A 22,444-nucleotide genomic window follows, 5' to 3' on the forward strand; every position below is an offset into this window, starting at 1 on the left:
ATCTTAGAGCACTCAGTTTAAATCACTGCACTGCACTGCGTCCTTTCCATTGCCTTTGATGTCAATCGGCTTGGAGTCTAAGAGGAAGCTAGGAATTGGGCAGAATGTTCCTCAAACACTCTGAGCTCTCAGATGAAAGCTTCTGTTTAAGTACAAAGTATTACAATAATTGCAATATATTTAACAACACCACTCCCTTCCATGGCAGCACCTGACTACCGCACCTCTCTCATAGGGCATGTAGAGGGTGTGTTTCATAAAACCAGCTCAGAAAAAAAGATCGGCAAAAGAGGAAGATTTCACAAACATTACATTATATGCTTGTGATTAGCAGAAAATGTCTCCACTAGAAAGGAAAGTTCAAAGCTCACAAAAGATAGTTGCTCCTAAATAGAGATTGGAAGGATTACTTTCCCCAAGAGATAGCATCCTGCATGTTTTTCTTCCTTAAGATTGAATAAAGTCCCTCCTAATGCTACTGGGCTGGGCACAGAGCAGATGTTACAGGTTTCTCCTTTGTTTATATTTTCCAGGGGTAAAGAACACTGAAGCATGTAGGCAGCTGGCTGTACTGTTAAGGGAGAATTCTTTTCTACGCGGAAAGCATTCTCAGTTTGAGTTAAAAAAATGTGGATTACACAGAAAGGGTATTCCTCTGCTCTGAAAACTCATTTAAAAATTACCAACTACAGTATTGTCTCTTTTTTTTTTTTTTAGCTTGAGTACTTGTATTTGTCTAAGTAGTACCAAAAAATACAGCCTCCTTTTCAAAAATGAAAGTGTTAATAATAGTGCTAATAAATTTTCACTGTATCTCCATCTGGGCTCGTTCAATTCTTCCTCGTTCTTCTCCACCCCCCACCTAGGCTAATCATTATTCATTTTTCTGCAGGACATTTGATTTAAATCTTTAAGATTAAAAAAAATGTCCTATAAGATGAGAAAACGATGTCATTTTATTACTATGAGCACTTTTCTATGTTTTCTCACTAAATTATCTGTGGGCTACCAAACTTCCCATCATGTGGCTTTTAACATTTTCAGGGATTCTGAACTCATCCCTCTTCTCAGAAGTGGGAGAGTATCAGTGAGGCCCCTTTGCCCTTCTCCAGGCCTCACCCTTGTCCCTGGTTTCTGCAGAACCCAGGACCAGACTCAGCCGACTCCTGTGTCATGTTGCCCACCCTCACCACCCTATGCGTGCTCGACTACTCCCTAGGTGACTCATCAGTGCCCTGTGGCCTGGGCACTGACACAGTATCCAAAAGTAGCCATAATCCATGAAATAAAAAGTGAGGACTAGTTCAATGTGTCACGAGATATAGGAAATACCCCCTGCCCTTTTTTTTTAAGGAAAGACAGAGTGTGAAAGAGAGAGAGGGACAGAGGGAGAGAGAGAGCAAGAGAGAGAGAGAGAGAGAGAGAGAGAGAGAGAGAGAGAGGGAGAGAATCCCAAGCAGGCTCTGCTCAATCAGCACTGAGCCCAACGCGGGGCTCGATCTGAAGACCCTGGGATCATGACCTGAGCCAAGATCATGAGTCTGATGCTCAACTGACTGAGCCACCCGGGTGCCCCGGAAATACCCCCTTTAAGAATGTTTCCATGGAATCGTCCCTGGCTCTGCCCTCCTACACTGCATATCCACACATGACCTGCAGGTAGCTAGCTCCCATCCACCACTAGTCCAGAAGCAGAGCTACTAGGAACATAAGAGTCCCAAACTAAAAGGTTGTTTTTTTTTTTAAAGCCGTATAGGAAGAAAAGTCAGAGACTCAGATATTAAGAAATAGACACAAATTTTGAAACAAGAGCTGACACAAACTCGCGTCCCACTCCAGCAGGATGAAAGCAGAGACAGAACAGGGGAGCTAGCCCATGGTGGTCTGAGATGTGGAGCACCCCTGAAAAATCTCTCCATGCTACCAAGATAAATCATCAAGTACCTTAGCTGGGAGCGATTCAACAGGCATTTATATAATTAAGCTTTAATATTTGCATCCCACACTCACTACACAATCTTCTGATTATAAACTGGACCGCATGTGTGTATGTTTGCTTACAAGAAAAACTGGGCTGTGTGATTTGAAGCATTCTTATTAAAAAGGCATATATTTTTACACATGTGTACGTGTGTGTGTGTGTGTGTGTGTGTGTGTGTACCAACGTGTACACAGACATACGCATATTCCGCCTTTTTAGCTTGGTTGATATGATTAATTCCTAAATGTGAGTACATTCTCAGTGTGTTGACTTCAACTTTCTGAGACTATAAATTAAGACTGAGATTCCAGATCGGAGTAAATTCATAACAATAATAAAGACCACCTGGCCTTCCCACTGCTATTTCTTCTTTGACGATTTTGATGACTTGCCATCACGCATAACTATAACCCCCACAAGGAGGCCTAGACCCACATAAACAAGCTAACAAGGAAAAGTAACATCTTACAGGTACTAGTTTCGCACATTCACTCCCCAAAGCAGAGAAAGGGCAGTTGGAAATGAAAAATTCGGGGATACTTGTTCTCCCAATAAACGATGCCAACCCCTACCTTGTTCTTAAAGAACACATGATCAAATTAATAAAAACGATAGCTACTGATAGTTGAGATCTCGTATTTGAAGTGAAAAATCCACAAGGATCCATGGGTTGGCAGGCGGCCAGTGTTCAAGCAATCCAAAAAACAGGTGGTCAGTACTGTCCCTATTTTATCGACTGAAATACTGAGGCACCGAACATTAAGGATCATGTCCACAGTTTACAGCAAGCCAGAAATAAGAAAGCCAGGGCTGAGGCCAGATGGTGTCCCCAAACCAGTGTTCCTCACAGCTGTGCTGGGGTCCAGCTCTGCAAGTGACCTGGTGGGCGGGGCTCTCCCCTCCAACTCGTGGTCCATTTGGATGCCTTGGTGATTGCGGCAAGGCTTTCGACTTTAAGTCATGACGTTGACTTCAGGAACTCTATGGCTTTCGTTTCGCCAAATCGCCACTTAAAGCATCGTCCCCAGTCCAAATTAACCCAGATTCAACTGAAGCCTGCCTGACCCCCTATTCCCTAAACGCTGTCTAAATGATTACTAATCCCTGCCCCCTTCCTCTTTCATTAACTAATTGGCTTCCTCAATACTGGCTCTTTCTGGAATGAGTAGCAGATGACGGTGCCACTCAGGCAATGGCCTTGGGCCACGGAACGTCAGAGTCTGCAGTCACGGAAGTTCTACACGTCTCCCTTTTATGGTCCTACTGCTCCTTCATATGCCAAGTGTGCGCCTCCCCCTGCCCTTAGTTTGCTCTCCTTTATCTGAGTGGAAACAGAAGCCTCGGTCCATCCGTAACTCATCCTCAATTTCATGGAACCATCCCCTTTCGTTCCTTTCTGATCCAGTCCTTCATGGCAGTGAAATCCCCTTTTGTATACAGATCAAGTAAAAGGGGCTCTACAGAAACAAGGCACAAAGAACATTGCACAGGGAACACAGTGGCTTTTTAAAACCCTTGGAAAAGCAGACTGGGCTCCGCCATTTATGTTATCTCCGGCAGAGCTAGAAATGTGGATAGCCTCGCTTACGCTGATAAAGTGGACCCGACAACTTTATACAACCTGAGTCTTAAGTCCTAGACACTATCCCCCTGATCTCCAATCCCAGGATGAAAATATAACGTACAAAAACCTAGAGCTATCTTTAAGTCCTGGCTATACCCAAAATTATCCGTTAAGAAAAAAAAAAATGTATTTCCATTCACCACTCAAGCACTAGTTAAAGTAATCTCGGCGTCTGCAACTTTTTGGAGCACATCAAGCTAGTCTGATCGCCAGGGTGAAATACTCCTGCTTTCTGTGAAGGATCCAGTATCAACAAAGCACAATCAAAACCACAATATCTCTTAGTGATACTATAAAAACATTCCTAATGCTTGAGGTCGATACGTACAACGCTATCAATACATGACCTAGTCGACATAAACCATAATATCATAACGAAAGTCATCATTAATCTCATATTAATTATTTTTAAAGTGGTAGCGCTTAACCTGAGCAGCAGAACCCTGCTCGTAACGTTACCTGTGTAACATGGAATAGAAACTCCAACAAATTTTACGCATCTTCCAATGTCACCTATGCCTGTTACCGCCTCAGTAAAGCAACCCACACAAACTAAAAATATATGCAATCATATAGAAATAATGCGCTTCAGGTAAGTTTGAGTCATCTTTCCATTAAAAAAAAAAAAGGACTCTACTTCATCAAATCTCAAATCGCTTCAGCCTGACGCTGCAATTTAAAAAGGTAATAACCAATTTTTATTGTAATAAATGACAACTCATCATCAAGTGAGCCAGTCAACATCATAGACTTTTTTTTTTTTTTAATATTAGCAGGTGAAAAGGAAAATGGACCCAGGATGAATAATTATATAATGACGGATAATGTCTGCAGCAAATGAATATTTGGCTGCTAAGGGCCTCTGGCTTTCATCACAACTGTTAGGAATTTGCATTTCTAAAAAGGGATTAGACTGCTTTATGCTAAGATCCATTTGCCTTAAAAATTATAATTTTCAGAACAAAAGAATTTTTTATTCAGGTTCTCCAAAGATCATTTAGATGGATACATTTTACACTACAATTGTCTTTTCAAGTTTATAGGGATTCAATGTATACTGTAATTAGTTTCTTTATTACCAGTCACCTCTCAAATTACACATTTCAGCATAATGGAAGTCCATTTAATTAACTGTGCTCCTGATGATCATACAGACCCCTGAGTCACTACACTTCACCTCTAGTGGAGGCTAAATTTTAAGGAAAATTTATTTTCCGTTCAGGAAATTTCATTTCCTTACAAAATGAAAAGAGAAAGCACTGTAGGTGTGATGTTGAATAGAACTAGAAAATTCTTTGAACACCTATGAAGCCGTCTTACAAATGTTCTTCTACTATGAGGACAAAAAACTAAGGAAGAGAAAAATAATCGTATGAAAAAACAAACAAACAAACAAACAAACAAACAAACCCTTACTTACCAGGTGTGAAATTGTATCGAGCTGAAAATCCCATAGATTCCAGCTCTCCATCAGCGAAAAATTTAATCCATAGAAATCTTCCACTGGATTTTATTACAGGTGGGTTTTGTTGTCCACAAAAACGTCCAATTATTGGAGAAAATCCGAAAGGTCCATCTCGAACTTCAATATGATCAAATTTGCACTCCCAAGACGGCTCAATAGAGTACTTTTCATCAAAGTAAAGTTCAATGCACTGTCTTGGGGCAGCTGAAAAAAAAGGAAAGAGTATGTCTAGGAGGCCGTTTTTTAAGTCTTTAGTTTGATTTCTGTGACGCGACTTCCAATTTTATCTGTACATCTTCTATCAAAGTCTGAGTCTGACATCATGGGAGCACAAAGCAAGTCTGTCATAGTTAGCGTTCTAAGGGAAAACGTTCCCGTAAGCATGTCTCAGGGATGCTCCTTAAAACTGATGATGTTGCACAAAGTATTATTCAGACACAAAATGACCGTTTAGATATCTAACACAGACCCGATGATCACCGTGCTTTTGTGAAAGACCACTACCATCGGGCTTAGTAAACAGAAAGACCTCTTTCTTTCACTTTTCCCATATTTGCCGAAGTATCCAGTTTTGAGGTCAAAAACCACTTAAGAATTGTTCAGCACAGAGTTATCCAAACATTCGAAAAGTCCCAGGGAGATGTATCGATTGCACCCAAGCGCACATACGAAGATATTAAGAGTAGTTTTTCTATAGCACAAACCTTACCACGGCACCCGCAGGTTTAAACTTATTCAGCAACTCTCTATCAGCTACAGGAAAAAAGATCAGTGCACTTGACATGCAGGACCTTTATGGGTCCTACACTTCACTCCTCCAGGACCTTCCCCTCCAGACACAGCCCAAGCTGAGGCCGCTTGAGGCACAGGGTGTTTTCAAAGGCCTCATGCTCTTTCAGACTTTCGTGTATTTTACCACTTTCTGGAGTATCGGTCTCCCAATTTCGCCAACTCCTGTTTGTGTAGGAAACTCTTGCTGTAAAGAACCATCTCTCTAAATCTACTCACGAAAGCCAAAAATCTATTCACCTTCGTATTTCGGCACTCAGCGCAGTACTTATCATTGAGGATTTCTCAAAAAAAAAAAAAAAAAAAAAAAAAGAAAAAGAAAGAAAAAGAAAAAGAAAAGAAAAGAAAAAAGAAAAAAATACCTCTTTGGGGCAGAAGAGTAAACGAGCTTATCTTCATAACCGTTTTGATAGCTCTCTTAGGAAGAGCCTCAGAGGGCCAGTGGCTCTATAAACCTCTACATGAATGCATTTGCTAGCACCCTTCCATTCCTCCCTTGTCATGTCCAAAACAGCTCAAAATCCTGGCACTCCAGATTGATATTCAGCCAGGATACCCCAGAATGGCCATAACAGTTGTCGAAATATCCGCACATATTTATCCTAGTTAGTAAACAGCTGTTGCCTCGAGTCCTTTGAGTGTTTCCCTGCCATGTGGCCCTCTTCGGGGACCAACACCCTCCAGAAACTTCAAAGTTAAGACCTGGCACAAGGAAGGCCTGATCCCCATGTGGTCGGTAATCATTCCGAACGACTGCTGTCCCCACCACACCAGTTCTTAAATATGTATTGAATATCACCCTTGATGGCTTTAAAATTAAAGCCTTGTGTGCACGGATGTCAAAAATTTATAGAGAACTGAGACACACGATGACTTGGAAATTAGAGACTTCCAGAATAAAATATAACCCTGATGATCCCCGAGGATAAAACTGAAGCTCATTTGGTTAAAGGTCAATGCGTGTTTTAAGACTCTTTTGGGGATTATTTTTAATCTCTAAAAATGTTTATGAGTCTTTGGACATTGAAAAGAGACATTTACTGCTCTTACCGGCAAAACCAGGGATGATTTTATCTACCACTAACATAGATTCGCAAAGGGCAACAAATGTAGTACTACCTAATGACAGATTTGATGAAGTTCCAGTGATTTTTTTTTTAATCTATGAATTGGAAACTATCCTAAGACATCACTTGGAAAACTATGTTTTTTCCCTTCAAGGTTATTAGTTCAATCACAAAAAGGCAAAGGCTAGGGGCGCCTGGGTGGCTCAGTTGGTTAAGCGTCCGACTTCGGCTCAGGTCACGATCTCGCGGTCTGTGAGTTCGAGCCCCACGTCGGGCTCTGGGCTGATGGCTCAGAGCCTGGAGCCTGCTTCCGATTCTGTGTCTCCCTCTCTCTCTGCCCCTCCCCCATTCATGCCCTGTCTCTCTCTGTCTCAAAAATAATAAAATAAACATTAAAAAAAAAATTTTAAAAAAAAAGGCAAAGGCTTAAGACACTGGACCCATATACGAATTAGCATTCAGTATAACATTTATACCTATTACCATCTTATAGAATGTGCCTGCTGGTTTATTTCCTCTCTGGCAAGCCAATATACGTTTCCTAAGGAAATAAACAATTTCAGGATATAGGATATTTCCTTTCGATGTGAATAATGTATGGCTAGGGAACCTTAAAGCAAAGAGAGCAGCCCTGTGCTAACTTACTTAATAAAAATCTGTTGATCAACAAATATCCATCTATTTTTCGCTATTAAGAAATGCACGGTCATCGGACACGAATTCACTTACATTTCCTTCATTTTCATCGTCACTTAAGTTCCCTCCAACGTGGATGAACAAACCTCTCAATGTTCCATCAGGACACATACCAGCGTTATGGCTTTCCCTAGGCAGGACTACACGCGGACAGTTCACTTTCCTGTGGTCCATCACGCGGATGTCAACCACACGCGCTCATATACGAAATCCCACTAACTGAATTTTAGAAGGCAGTAAAATAACGTTTTAAAAAGAAGTACGTCATAGGGGCTCCTGAGTGGTTCAGTCGGTTAAGCGTCCGACTCCTGATATCAGCTCATGTCTTGAACTCAGGGTCCTGAGTTCAAGCCCTGCACTGGGCTTGAACTCAGGTTCCTGAGTTCAAGCCCTGCACTGGGCTCCACACAGGGCATGGAGCCTACTTATAAACAAACAAACAAACAGACAAAGAGCACGTGGTTGTAGTTCAAGACAACGGCTTATGGTGCACGTAAGCCATTGGAAGCTAAGTCCAACTCCCTACACTTACATGTTCTTTCCCTTCAAATCTCTCAATTCACGGCTGCCTTTCTCTGTAACATCTTCTGCAAGTCATCTGGTATGTAACTCGGAAGTTCCTTTTCGAGAAGTCTTACCGTGTCATTGGGCACGGTGAAAAATCTGGGCGCTTTCACCTGAACATAGGTACAGAACATGGCCTCTGATTGGAGGGAATTCTAGGACAACCTGAGATCCATGCGAGGAGTCTTCCTCTCTGTGACTGGGACGCCACCTGCGTTTACCAGAACCTCACCTTACCTCCAGAAACTTAGCCAATCATTGAGCCCTCTCTTGTACTTTCAAGGCACCTTTTCCTACAGAACAGGCTCTTCTTTTCAGAATTAAGTATGACAGTCTGCCCCCGCTGCAAGAAGACGGAGAGACAAAGAAAGTAACTGCCTTTCCACCTTGGGTCCATCAACACCACCCACACCCACACCTCCGTCCGCTGGGAGCCAGCCCCCACGCCTGCTAGGGCACTGAGTGCACACCTCCTAAAGTGTCTCCCTAACAGCGTCTCAGGGGCCTCACGCAATAGATGTGTTCGCTTTTACCTCAGGTTTGTTTGCCGTCACAACTGGCACCTCGGCTTCTCCCTTCTTCCTGAAATGTCACCTGCACTAGGTACTGAGGCCTCTTTCGCCTCGTCTCCGGTCCATCTCCCTGGCTTGTCCTTCACCGCCTCCCTGTCATCCTTTCCTTTACTCTCCCATCCCTTACACGCTGTTTTTCAGAAGACTATTCTCTTATCTTCTTTCTGCTCTTTCTAGACCAGTGCTCTGGGGCCATTGCATCCCAATGGAGAGCTATCGCAACATAATGCTACCTGCAGCTCCAGCAAAGACCAACTAAGCCAGAGTTCTTGGGGGCAGACCCGGGCATCGGTATTTTCTGAAAGATTTAAAAAAGAAAAAAAAACAGTGCTCCAAATGCTCTCTCTGGATCATTTCATTCATACTAAGAGCCTCAACCACAGTCTATATTTATGACCTCTAAATATCTATTTTCAGCAAAGAGCTCTCCAGTGAGCTGAAAACTCATATACCCAATGTCTTTATGAGGCATCTCCATAAACACCAAAAAGGAGCCCATTAATTTTCCTTTAAACACTCCTTCTCCACCCGTATCCTTTACCTCCATCAATATGTCTCCAAGCCAAACACTTTGGAATCGTCCTGGGATTTCCTATCTCCCATCCCTACCTCCAGCCGCTCACAACTCAGTTTCCTAAATACCTCTCATGTCTTCCTTTGGTGCCACAGCCAACATAACTTGCGCGGGTCAGGCTTTTCCTATGGTTTACTTGGGCTTTCACAATAGTTCCTGCTTGCTTCTTTTCCTTCAGTTACTTGCCCCAAAGGGCGGGTTCATTCTCCATGTAATTTATTTCAGTGACATCCCACTGTCTAGAATATTAATGTTCCAACGTCCATGGGTGGAGCCAATGGAGTGCCAAGTTCTCCTTCTCTGAGACCCTCTGCCTCCTGAGCCCCTCTTCACTGCCGCTCCCCTCACCCTACGCAGAAGCCCACGCGATTCTCCCTGTGGGTCCCAATCACACCACATCTCAGCACATCTGCACCTGCCATTCTGTACAGAGAATTCTCTCCTGGAAGTTTTACAAAACTGAGTGAAAACACCTGCTCCCCCTTGTAGCCTCGTCTTCTTTCTCCTATTCCGAACGAACACTGCTAGTTTGGGGGGGGCGGGTGCCTTCAGATCTTTGACTGGAAGGGGCATGGTCACCAGACCATATTATAAGTTCCACAGGCAAGAACCGTGGTTGTTTTGTTAAAGGCTCTCTACACTGTGCCTAGAAGAGTGGCTACTTCTTAGTAGTTGTTCAAAAAATACCTGTTAAATAAATGCATGGACGGAAAACCATGGCTAGGATAGAGTACCTCAAAAAGGGTGTAGAAATATAACCAATAGCCACGGGAGCTTCTATCCACTTCCCAACTGTGAGTTTTGTCCTTGACATAACTAGGAATGAATGTGACTATGTGCATGAGATTGAAATGCGAGCAATGTTTTTTAATAGGCATGAAAGCACAATTAATACGCGAAACTTTCCCTCCGAATTAATCCTTTAAATGAGAGAAGTCATTGATTTTATTCTTTTTAACAATGCGAAGTTTTAAAATACTGATTCTTCAAAACACGAATTAGGTGAATTTAACCAAGACATTTAACCCCTCTGTGCCTGTTTCCTTGTCTATAAAATGAGGACAAAAAAAAAAAAAAAACAATACTTACTCCCTAGGATTAAATGTTTTACCCTACGATAAGGTCTTTGAAAATTTTATATACATATCTATGCATACATGCACATATACACATAATAGATAGGTAATACTACCTTGATAAAGGGAACAACTAAGTCTAACCCAGAATTTCCATATTTCAATTTCCTTTTCTATCAATCATCTGAGGAATAAAACTGCCGGAGCCCAGATTTCTCAGTTTTAGCCTTCATGATCAGAGCTGAGTCTCTTTCCTTCTTCGTGGAGTGCAGTGCATCTTTGCTAAAAGTTCAACCTCACACACAAGAAGGAGAAAGAAGGGCAATATCCTTAGCTTAAAAGTTACAAAAAGATAAAAGAATCGTTTCTAGATAGAAGTCCTTTTTTTTTGTTCTTTTTTAACGTTTATTTATTTGTGAGACAGAGAGAGACAGAGCATGAGCGGGGGAGGGTCAGAGAGAGGGGGACACAGAATCTGAAACAGGCTCCAGGCTCTGAGCGGTCAGCACAGAGCCCGACGCGGGGCTCGAACTCATGACCTGAGCCGAAGTCGGCCGCCTAACCGACTGAGCCACCCAGGTGCCCCTCTAGATAGAAGTTCTTGAAAGCGGTTAAATAGAAAGCCTCTTCTCTGAAACATCTACCAAATGAATATGCCCCTCATTTAGAAGCAGATATTGAACATATACTGTCTTTTTCATTAAGGTAGACCAATCTGTCTGTGCCTGTGCGGGCGGGAAGGGTTGCAGGTTTGGGGCTATTAGGTATTCACACTTGTGATATTGAAATCTTCATCACGAGACGAAATAATCATTTATTTTAGAAAGCTGTACTTAATCGAGTGGTGTCAACGAGGGTAATGGAAATTGGAAATGTTCGAAGAGAAATGAATCTCTTTTTCAGCACTATTTATCTTTTGAGTCAGGAAAGAGAATGATGAGAAGAAGCATCATAATTCGGAATCCTGACTTTGGCATTAAAGTATGATAATGTCACTTGTTAGCACAAATTAAGGCAACTATCATTCAGATTGTTTGGGACCATGATTATAGATTTATTTTTGACATAAATATCTTTTTTGTGCTTTATTAACGAAACACTAACAACTGTACAGGTTATTCTACTAACTGTTAGCCAATGAAATACTAGTTTCCAAAACCATTGTACGTTAGGCAATATTATGCCAACCTGTGCCTCCATTCCACTAATTTAGAATTCTGGATCAATTAAACCAACTGCAAAATTAACTGTTATTGATTTGCTTTTATTTGCCAGACTCTACTTATCTTAAGCCATTACTAATAATTTCAATAATTAGCTTGATTCCACATTTTACAGTTTCTTGATTCTTGAAGAGATATTTATGTGAGTGGTCCCGAAAACCAATCTTTGTGATGTCTTGGGGCATTCTGTCCGCCCAAAGCATAGAGATGGCCAGGTCTGGCTCAGAGCTCTCCCCAGCCCTGATTCTTTGCCCCTTACCTTCTATGATGTAGATGCACTCTCGGTCAGGGGGGTACTTGCTGGGGTAGTTGGGAGAGGTAAAAATACCTCCCTCTGCATGTTTTGTCCAAGTCCCACACTGCACTGACTTCTGAGTTTCTGAGGTGGTTTGCTTCTCTGTAAAAAATGAAAACAAGAGGCATCATCCAATTTTCTATAAGACTAAAAATAGAGAGGACATTCTTATAGTATCCATTAGTAAATTACTTTTGAAATGTTGTCTTAGTCAAAATCAATCAATTAGACACACTATAAAATGTTCAGATATTCTGGAATATTAAGAATATGAGAAAAATAGGGAAACATAAATAACTAGAGGTCCTCCACTGCGTTTACCCCCCAAAACACACCTGTTCCTTTCTTGGTCGCCCCAGACAAATGGAAGATGATTAAACTTGCTACAACTGAAACAGAAAAGAAAAACGAGAAAGAGATCATATTAATATACACTGAGATGATCATATTCGATAACACCAGAAAGCTCAAATAATACCAAAGCATATTAAGTTTATTACTGCTCACTGTTCCAAGCTAACTCAGAACATGCCCCAACTGGTTACAAATGTACAAGTCAGGACAGTCAGTGCCCAGAACTGATGCAAGTTAAGACTGGATGGGACCTGAACTGCAAATGTGCACCTCAAGACTTCGGAGGCGATGCTGTCATCTACTAATGCCACCTTACAGTAGGATTTCAGGACCCGCATTGTGTCCAGACTGCCCTTCAAGAACGGCTTTGCTAGCATCTCTGAAGGAAGAGCGTAAGCCAGGGGAAAGTCTGAAAAGGCAAACAATGAGGGCCAAGAGGGACCAGAACGCACTGCCAGTGTTGTTGTATTTTAGAAAATAAATACTCAGGCCAATCTTTTGTCAGGTGGGGGAGGGGCACAGGAGAAAACGGATGAATGTGAATCAGGGGCACTGGGCAGCAGGATAAACACGTTTCTTATAAAAAGGTACTGTCCCATCAAGTAACCCCTGTCCTCAGCATCTTCTAAGCGAAGAAATTAATTCCTTCTAACCTTCACGTTGACTTAATATTTGGTATTACCCAGAAATAGATTCTTACTTTGAGGAAGGTGACTTCTAGAAGCATTTTATTGAGCCCATTTTTCGGTTTTATTTACTGCAACAAGAGTAAATCTGCAAAGGACCGTTTGAAACCCGAACTTTTGTTTTACTGGCACATCTTGAGTGGCTCAACATTTTTGTAAAACCGGAAGCTAGAAAAGTAATGAAACAATCTGGTCCTCATAAGGTCTGCTCTTTCCTCCTCACTTCATCGCTGTTATTTATTTTCTGCCCAGTGGCCTAAAATCTCTAAGTTCCATTAGGTGTATAATCGCATCTCCGCTTAAAAATGAATTGGGGGCAGGGAGAGTATCATTCACAGCGATTTCCTCAACCGAAGCACGCTGGCAGGGGCTTATAAATTTACGTTTTAAGATTATTCCAGGAAAAGCAGTAGGCCTTTTTATTAGTATTTGAGAAAGTACATCAATTTTATTACTTTGTGCTTCTGCTTGGTCATCTTTTAGAGTGAAACATTAGCTGTTGTCTGTTTAAACAGAAAAAAATATAGATAGATAGATAGATAGACTCTCTTATTTTAACTTGCCATGATTCTATACACACGCAGACACGCAGGTGCACAGCCATCAATATCAGGCTGTACGCGCCCTGTGTCTTTACTTTGCTTTTCCTGTTGTGGTGGAATCACACGTTGGAGCAAGTACTGTGCCTAACGCGTCCACAAAGCCGGGCTTTTAACTGCGTCGCACAGGATTCGCACCGGAATCCTTGCTTGTTAATAACAAATTCCCACCGCACGTTTCTCTCCTATCGCCGCTTGCTCCATGCCTTCCGAGGCCATTTTCCCCTCCACTGCACGCGCTACCCCGAGAACGCACCCCGAGAGGTCTTGGGGGCCACAGGAGTTGAGGCTGGCCCTCGCCCTCCCCGCAAGCGCCGCGCTCAGGTGCACCCTGCACTACCTCCTGGAGTGGAAACGTGGGCCCGCGGAGCTCCAGAAGCCCCGGGAAGAGGGCGATTCCCTGCACCCCCCCCCCCCCCCCGGCTGGCAGCCCCGCGCGCCGCCCCCTCCCACCTGCGCCCGCACCCGGGCCCGCTCCCGGCCGCGCCCGCACGTGCTCGCCTCCGCCCCCGGGACGTCCCCGCAGACCCAAAGGCTCCTTTTCCTCCGCAGAGTCTGAGACCCAGCGACCACCGGCCGCGCGCCGCCCCCACGCCCCCGGCCGGCCGTGCCGCAAGCCAGAAAGTTTACAGGTGCCCGGACTCGCGCGGACTGCGGGGTCCGGCCGGAGTGCGGCGGCGAGGCTTTTCCCTGCGCGTTCGGCCACGAGGGAGGAGGCGGGCGGGAGGAGGGACGGCGAGTGGCCCCGCGCGGCGGCGGGAAAGGTACTCACTGTGAAACAAACTGCGTCCATAGATCATGTCTGTTCCTTACACCAGAGGCTCCGATCTCCACTAATTCCATTTAGAGACGGGAAGACTTCCAGTGGTCGGGAGAGGACGGAGTCGGGGGATTTTCAGTGTGCCAACCGAGAACCGAACGGAGGGGGGGGGGGGAGAGGGGAGGGGAGAGAGATCCGAGCCCACACAGCAGCCAGATCCGAATTCCGGCGTCCTCCGCCCCTGGCTCGCGCTCGCGCTCGCTCGCTGTCTCACCGCCGCGAAGCCAGCATCCCCACCATGACGCTCGCATCACACCCGGGCGCCGATCGCCACCATCAGCACCGCCGGCGGCAGCACCCTCCTCCTTTGCATCATCGCCGCCGCCGCAGCTGTCAGGAGGACGCGCGGGCAGTCGGCGCGCGGGCGGCGGCGGGCGCGGGGCGAGCCCCGGGGCGCCCGGGCCGGGACCGGGGCCGGGGCCGGGGCCGGGCGGCGGGCGCGGCGAGGCGGGGGCCAGTCCAGTCCGACGGCAGCGACGGGGCGGGCGGCGGCGGCGGCTGGGGCTCGCTCAGTCCCCGGTTTCATACACCCCGAGCAGCAGGTCGGAGCAACCTCTCCGGGAGGATGTCCAGCGGCAGCCCTCCTCTCTCCAGCCCTTGGGGATCTTCCACTGAGGCATTGAAGACAGGAGGAAGGGGTCCGTCATCGGCTCGCCGGGCTCCGCGCCACCTCTGCGATCTTGCGGAGAGCTGAGCGGGTGGGTGGGCGTCTGGGAGGAGGGCGTGAGGGTGGCGGAGGGGAGCGGGGGGGGGGGGTGGCCGAGGGGGCGGGGAAGGGAGGGAGGGGGAAAGGAGCAGGAAGATGGCAGAGTTACCAAGTGGGCGCCTGAGTCATAGCCGTGGGCTGCGCGACCCTCTGGGAAGCCCGGCGCCGGGGCAGAACTGGGCAGCACCGCGCGGCCGGCGCCCCCGGGGCTGGTGCGCGGCGGAATGGGGCGGCGGCGGCGGCTGCAAGGACATCACACCCGCTCGGATCCTCGGGGGGGGGGGGGGGGAGGGAGGGGGGGAGGACCGGGCTGGGAGCCGTCACTCCGCCAGCCCCGGCCGAGGGGCCCCGGAGGGAGCAGGCAAATCCCGAGCTGGATCCCGAGGCCCCATCCAAGGCGAGCCAGGGGGAGGGGCCACCGCGGGAAAATTCCCTTTGGGGTTCGGTTACCACTTTTCAAGGGTTGGAAATCGCAGCTGGGGTGTCTCCCACCCCTTACACTGCATCTGCCCAGAGCAAGCGGGTTCCCTCTCTGATCAGGGGTCGGGGGGGAAGGCTTTTGCCACGCGCTGCGCTCGCTCACAGGCGGGGAGAGCGGGCAGGGGCGCGCCGGCGGCAAAGGCAGCCGTAAAAGTTTCGCGGTTAATCGCCCGGCCTGATGCGGAGGTCGCCCGCACCGAACGGCTTCTGCGAAGACACCTTCCTCTTCCCCAAGATATTTAAAACCCCCCCAGGCAAACGCAGAACACCTCCTACCCTACCTCTACCGGCACAGATGCGCGCGCGCGCGCGGCGCGTTAAACTCGGGGGGCGGGGGGTGGGGGGGGACAGAGTTGCTGGGGAAACAGCTCCGGGAAAGCCCCAGCTTGTAAAATGCGAATAAACGCACGAGAAGGAACAGCAAACGGCGGGCGGCCCCACGGAGGGCCGGGGCGCGCGGGAGGCAGGGGGAGTCCCTCCCCGGCCGCCGCGGCACCTCCCCGTCCCCGCCGGCCGCGTCCCGCCCTCCCCGGCCGCTGCGGACTGTCCGCGCCACCACGGCCGCCGGCCGGACCTCGCGGCTACCCCGGGGCCGGCCGCCACCCCCACCCCCACCCCCACTCCCGGCCGCCGCCTCGGCGGTCCCGGCCCCCGGGCCGCGGCACCCCGGCCCCCGCTCCCCTCCCCGTGCGGCCTGGGGGCTCCGGCTGGGGACGGCGGCGGTGGGCAGACGGGGTAGGAAGAACTAAGGGGGAGAGGCGCGGAGCCGCGAGGGCTGGGACCGGCTCAGAAGGCCGAGGAGAGAGGAGAGGGCCGGGAGACCGGGAGCTGGAGAGCGAGGGCGCCGGACTGCGGCCGCCGCGGGGCTCCCGGCCCGGCCTCCACCTCGCGGCACCTGCTGCTGCTGCTGCTGCTGCTGCTGCTGCTGCTGCTGCGGCCCGGGGCCGCCCACGTGGGGGCGTGCGTGCCGGCGGCGGTGCCTGCGCCCGGCCCGCCTGCCCCCGGCGCCGCGGCCGCGAGGGGAGGGGACTGGGGGGGCGGGGGGAGCGGGGGGGGACGGCGAGGCGACCCCCGAGTCCGGGGGGAGGAGGCTCCCCGAGCCCAGACGCCACCTCCGAGACACCCTGCACCGAGCTTCTGGTCTCTGGATTCCAGGCGGCTGCAAGTCCCCGACGAGGGTAAAAGTGGGTAAAAGGTGTGTGTGCGCGTGCGTCTGTGTGTTTCCATCCAGTCAGTGAACGGTGGGCAGCTGGGGCAGGCGGGAACGGAGATCTGGAGCGACAGACAGACAGACAGACGGACAGAGACTGCGCGGAGACCCAACTCCACTGGGCGGGCTGGGAGCTGGAGCAAAGGGCAAGGAGTGAGCAGAGGGACGGGGAGCCAGGAGGAGGAGCGCCCCCCACCAACCCGGGGTGGATGCGGCCACGTGCGTACCTGTAAAGGGTCTAGAGGCCAAGCGGGAAGAAGGCCCCGCGGGAGTCATTGGGCCCAGGAGTGACATTGTGGCAGCGCGGGGGGTGGGGAGTGGATGGGAGTGGAGTTGAGGAAGAAACGTCCCAACTGCAAAGCAGCGCAAGCGACCAGCGGGCGACCAGCAGCCGGTTCCAGAGGCTAGTAGGTTTGTGAATAAAATGACAAAGGTTCAGGGGCCCGGTGGTGGGGGAGGGTGCTGGAAAAATGGTCAACGCTGCACGTTGAGAAGGGAATGTTGACACCTTTCAGAGGGGATGGCAATTCTGTTTCGCATCCACAAGATATGCTTTCTTTAGGAGAGTGATAAAACAATTCCATAAAACAGTAACAACGTTAAAAAAAAATACCTACAGGGAAACCACTGTATTCTCAGTTGCCTGTTGAAGATAAGAGAACAGAACCTTGGTCTTTGCTAAAATCCATCCACTCAAGAATGTCTAACGTGTTTCATCCTCTGTGCCCGTGACCGGTTTCCTAGGACCCAGATTTTGTTACTGGGCCAAGGAAGTGGCCACCGAAATTTTGCTAGACAAGTGGTTCTTGCAGGAAATTCAGGAAGGAAATCCCAAAAGAAGAAACAAACAAACAAACAAACAAAATCGAGGCGGGGTGCTGGAGATCCAGACTTTTTATACATTGTCTCATTCCTCTGCATAACCTAGCGCCAATATGTCTGTGTTTGAAGTCAAGTTCTCAGAAATAAGGGCCTCTTTGATTTATGAGCTTCAGTCCTCCCTGGGGAAGTGTCTGGGGCTGAGAGCTCCCTTTTCTGTGGCCTCAGTGCTGAGGGCATGTCCTGGACCAGGTCCTCTGTTCACTTACCCAGAGACTGAAATAGATGATGATGTGGCCTTTGCACCATGGCCCTGATCCTCCCGGGCTGTGGCTGCAACTTTTCCTTGAAAGTTCTCTTCATTTTCCTACAGAGACACACAGAAAGACTTTTAACTACCCACCACATTCTGCTCTCTTGGCAAATCGCCTTCTCACTTTTGAGACCCACCACTTGCCAAGTAATGTTCCTTCCCTAATGGAGACCCACCAGGCTTGTCTTTCTGAGAAACACCAACAGATGGGGAAAGTTCAGCTTCTCCAAGGAAGGTCATGCACACATATGGTCAGATTTCAAGACATGATCATTTTGAAAGGGAGTGGTTATAAACTGATCGATTTCGTAAAGTTAAATGGGCTGGCCCGGAAGAGGGTGCTTGCCACAGTCCTTCTAAGTTAGCATCCAAATAGAGGCCACGTATAGAACATAAGGTAGAATTCATACTTTTTGAACTCAGTTAAGGTGACATTGGCTTCCTTGCCCTTACACCTTATCACAATGAATGGTTAAGAAAGATTCCCAGAACCCTTAAAAGAATTGGAGGAGGGCACTTTCTCTGATTCTGTCCGCATGCTCGTGGTTCTGTATAGAAAATTATAAAACTCTAGGGGCGCCTGGGTGGCGCAGTCGGTTAAGCGTCCGACTTCAGCCAGGTCATGATCTCGCGGTCCGTGAGTTCGAGCCCCGCGTCAGGCTCTGGGCTGATGGCTCAGAGCCTGGAGCCTGTTTCTGATTCTGTGTCTCCCTCTCTCTCTGCCCCTCCCCAGTTCATGCTCTGTCTCTCTCTGTCCCAAAAATAAATAAACGTTGAAAAAAAAAATTTAAAAAAAAAAAAAAAAAGAAAATTATAAAACTCCAGACGCTCCAGGACTCTTCCATTAATTCGTCTGCAGTATTAGCATCCTTAAGGTTGTTTTTCTAGGGCTGTAACAGGTGAGGTTACAGAAATAACTGGAATAAAATAGCACTTCTGACCCACTCTGTGTTATGTAATTTTATTTTAAAGAAGTTATTTAAATTTATTTACGTAGTTATGTAAAGCTGTTTTTTTTTCCATTTTATTAAATCAACAATCTACACATCATAGCATTAGTTTACCGAAACTTGTATTAATAAATCATTTGCTGCCAAATATTGAAATATCTTTAAAAGCTATCCGCCATCCTCCAACGTGAAACTTGTTTCAAGCAACATTGGAAGCCGTATTTCCCTTCAACAGCCTGTAAATATATCATGAGTAGAAAATCTTCATAATAAAGAAGAGAGTTAAAATCATTAAAACCTTATATTTAAACCAGACAGGATATCTTACGAACATGACGCGAGAAATAAAAGTTGGTCTTATTAGAAGCATGAATACACTGTATTGTCAGATACCTCACGAATATTAGCCTCTTGTGGGTGAGAATTATCAGAGCACCTCATTATTCAACCAATTTTCATCAGTACTTAACAGATGCGTGGTCATTGTCTACGTTGTTTCATTTTAAATGATAGTCGTGCTCCGGGAACAATGTGTTATTCTTATCTCTGTTGGGGGAAATGTGAGGCGAATAGAAATAACTCCACGATCCACCAGTCTATGCTAAAATTTAGAAAAACTCTCTTTTCCTCCTGATTAATGTTAGTTGACAGTGGCTTATAAAAATAACATCAAGATTTTGTAAACAATCGGCAGCCTAATTAGTAGCTAGGGTTCTGTAGATCGGCACAAACAAAAAGAACTTTTATAAAGATGCATCCTGAGATAGAAAGATACATCGCCATCGTCCTGAGTTATGCACAGAGTACGCTCACTGTTAGTCTGGGGAGAAAACCACCTGTAGTGGAAAAAGGAATTTAGCCCTATGATGTAAATTAAGCTGGAGAAAATGTCTATATTTTATGAAAAAAAACCTCCATTAAGGAATACAAAGTTTCACTTAAAGTTACTAAATGAGAAGGATAGGGGACGATTGCTTATGTGGCCATACCATTTTTGTATTCTTAATTATATAACTCAATAGCATCACCTTCGTTTATTTCCTTTGCTTATTTAGGGCATGTCATATTATGATGATGATTTAGTGAGTGTTATTAGGTGATTTTTAGAAGATAATAAAAACCAACATTTGCTCGTTGAAAATAACCCTGAACGTTAGGCTAGGACAGGACTTATGTCTGACTCATGAAATAATTCTGAAGAGTGAAACAAGCTTCTGTGCGTGGAAATGAATGCTGAATGAAAAATACTGTTTTTTTTAAGATATATATAATAGCAAAGTCATGTAACCTTCTTTCCTTGACTGCCCAGCCGCTTTTATACTCAACATGTATAAGGAAACATCCCACACATTTTCATTTCCTTTTGTAAGACAAGAACAAAAATGTGAAATAGCTCTTTCCCCCAGTTTTAGGGCAGGCTGAGTTGCAAAAAAAATTTTAAGAAAGGAGTGATACTGCAACCACATTTTTGCCAAGCAGTGATGGTTATGATCGTTTAAAAACACCAAGGGGAAATGCAGTTGACGCTTTTTAGTAAATGTATCATTGGAAATAAAAATCTTCAAAAATAGTTTTCTAATCGACGTACATAGCTAATTTTTCAATGTATTTCTCGTAGAAATCAAGGCTTTCTTGTAGTTATGACTGGCTGTGCGCCATGCATGCCTTCGCCACAGCCACAGTTCTTCTAGAAGGATACCTTCTCACGGAGGAGAAGGAAAGGAGAGCTGGTTGGAAATGATATAAAGTAGAAACATTCCGAGGGGCGCTGAGAGCGGTCTTAACTCCGTGGTTGGCCCAGCGCCGGGCCTTTGGCAAAGGAACAGACAGGGAAGGGAAAGCACTGACCAGCAAGGATTGTCCTATATGCATCGGATACAAATTTGAGTATTAAACGGATGTTTGATTTTAGGTTTCACTTAGATACCATAAGGTGGGTGACATGTTTGGCATTACAGGAACCAGGCATTCCCACAAGGTCAGAGTATGAGAACTGAGTAATATCTGAGTAATAACTGAGTAATAACTGAGTTAGCATCAAAGAGGACTCAGTTAAAATTATTTTAATTTGGGGGCGCCTGGGTGGCTCGGTCAGTTAAGCGACTGACTTGGCTCAGGTCATGATCTCATGGTTCGTGGGTTCGAGCCCCGTGTCGGGCTCTGTGCTGACAGCTCAGAGCCTGGAGCCTGCTTCAGATTCTGTGTCTCCCTCTCTCTCTGTTCCTCCCCTGCTCATTCTCTGTCTCTCAAAAATAAATAAACATTGAAAAAATTCAAAGAAATAAAGTAAAATCCTTTTAATTTGTAAATAAAAAGCATAGCCGGGCACCTGGGTGGCTCAGTCCTTAAGTGTCTGACTTTGGCTCAGGTCATGATCTCACGGTTTCTGGGTTCGAGCCCTTCAAAGGGCTCGGTGCTGACAGCTGGGAGCCTGGAGCCTGCTTCGGATTCTGTGTCTCCCTCTCTCTTTGCTCCTCCCCTGCTCCCATGCTCGCTCTCTCTCTCTCTCTCTCTCTCCCTTTCTCTCTGTCTCCCTAATAAATAAATAAACTTTTTAAAATACAATAAAAATAAATAAAAAGCACAGCAGAGTTCTTTTGGTCAAAGTTTATAAGTGGATACTGTTGAATTATGTATTTTATTAATTCCAATTCTTTATTAATTCCAACTCTTTTTTTTTAATGTTTATTTGTTTAGTTTTGAGAGAGAAAGAGGCAGAGAGAGAGGAGAGAGAGAATCCCAAGCAGGTTCCACACCTCCAGGGCAGAGCTGATGTGGGGCTTGAGCTCACAAGCCCTGAGATCATGACCTGAGCTGACATGAAGGGTCTGATGCTTAACTGACTGAGCCACTCAGTTGCCCCATTATTAGTTCCAATTCTTAATAATCCTTACTTCACTTAAAAGTCCTGATTAGACCACAATTCACCAGCATTCCCAACATCAGCAGCCATTGTAATTCAAATGAACAATTGATAACTCACTGCAATCTCTGCCCTTCTCAACTACTCCCAGACAGTAGGTAGGGAATATCTGCACAACTTTTCCATTGTCGCTAACATAGTTGTGCGTCTGTCGACACTGTTATGACACCAGTTTTGACTATTTGGGATTCAAGATAGAGTTAGAATTGGTAAGGCTTATTTGTCTAGGCTTTATATGCATGTGAGTTAGCAATGCTTGATCTTCTCCTTAAAAATGGGGGTGCCTGGGGGCACCTGGGTGGCTCAGTCGGTTGCGCATCTGACTTCGGCTCAGGTCAGGATCTCACGGTTTGTGAGTTCGAGCCCCGCACCGGGCCCTGTGCTGGCAGCTCAGAGCCCGGGGCCTGCTTCGAATTCTGTGTCTCCCTCTCTCTCTGCCCCTCCCCTACTCGTGCTCTGTCTCCCTCTGTCTCAAAAATAAATAAACATTAAACAAAATTTGAAAAAGAAAAATAAATAAAAAATGGGGGTGCCTGGGTGACTCAGTCAGCCGAGTGATGGACTCATGATTTCAGCCAGCGTTTTGGGATGGAACCCCAAGTAGGACTCCACACTGAGCAGGGAGCCTGTGTGGGGTTCTCTCTCTACCCCTCTCCCC

General features: G+C 46.5%; 1 protein-coding gene across 1 annotated transcript in view; it reads right to left on the reverse strand.

The window, feature by feature from the left end:
• Positions 1 to 14,365, reverse strand: part of NETO1 (neuropilin and tolloid like 1) — a 110,560-nt gene extending 96,195 nt beyond the window's left edge. Inside the window, exons 1-4 of the mRNA XM_047828268.1 lie at positions 14,338 to 14,365; positions 12,262 to 12,315; positions 11,891 to 12,028; positions 5,026 to 5,274 (exon numbers count right to left, since the gene is read on the reverse strand). Of these exons, the coding sequence (XP_047684224.1) occupies positions 5,026 to 5,274; positions 11,891 to 12,028; positions 12,262 to 12,315; positions 14,338 to 14,365 (469 nt within the window). The remainder of the gene's footprint in view (positions 1 to 5,025; positions 5,275 to 11,890; positions 12,029 to 12,261; positions 12,316 to 14,337) is intronic.
• Between the last annotated feature and the right edge of the window lie 8,079 nt (positions 14,366 to 22,444).

The sequence above is a fragment of the Prionailurus viverrinus genome, chromosome D3 (assembly GCF_022837055.1).
Source record: "Prionailurus viverrinus isolate Anna chromosome D3, UM_Priviv_1.0, whole genome shotgun sequence".
NCBI lineage: Eukaryota > Metazoa > Chordata > Mammalia > Carnivora > Felidae > Prionailurus > Prionailurus viverrinus.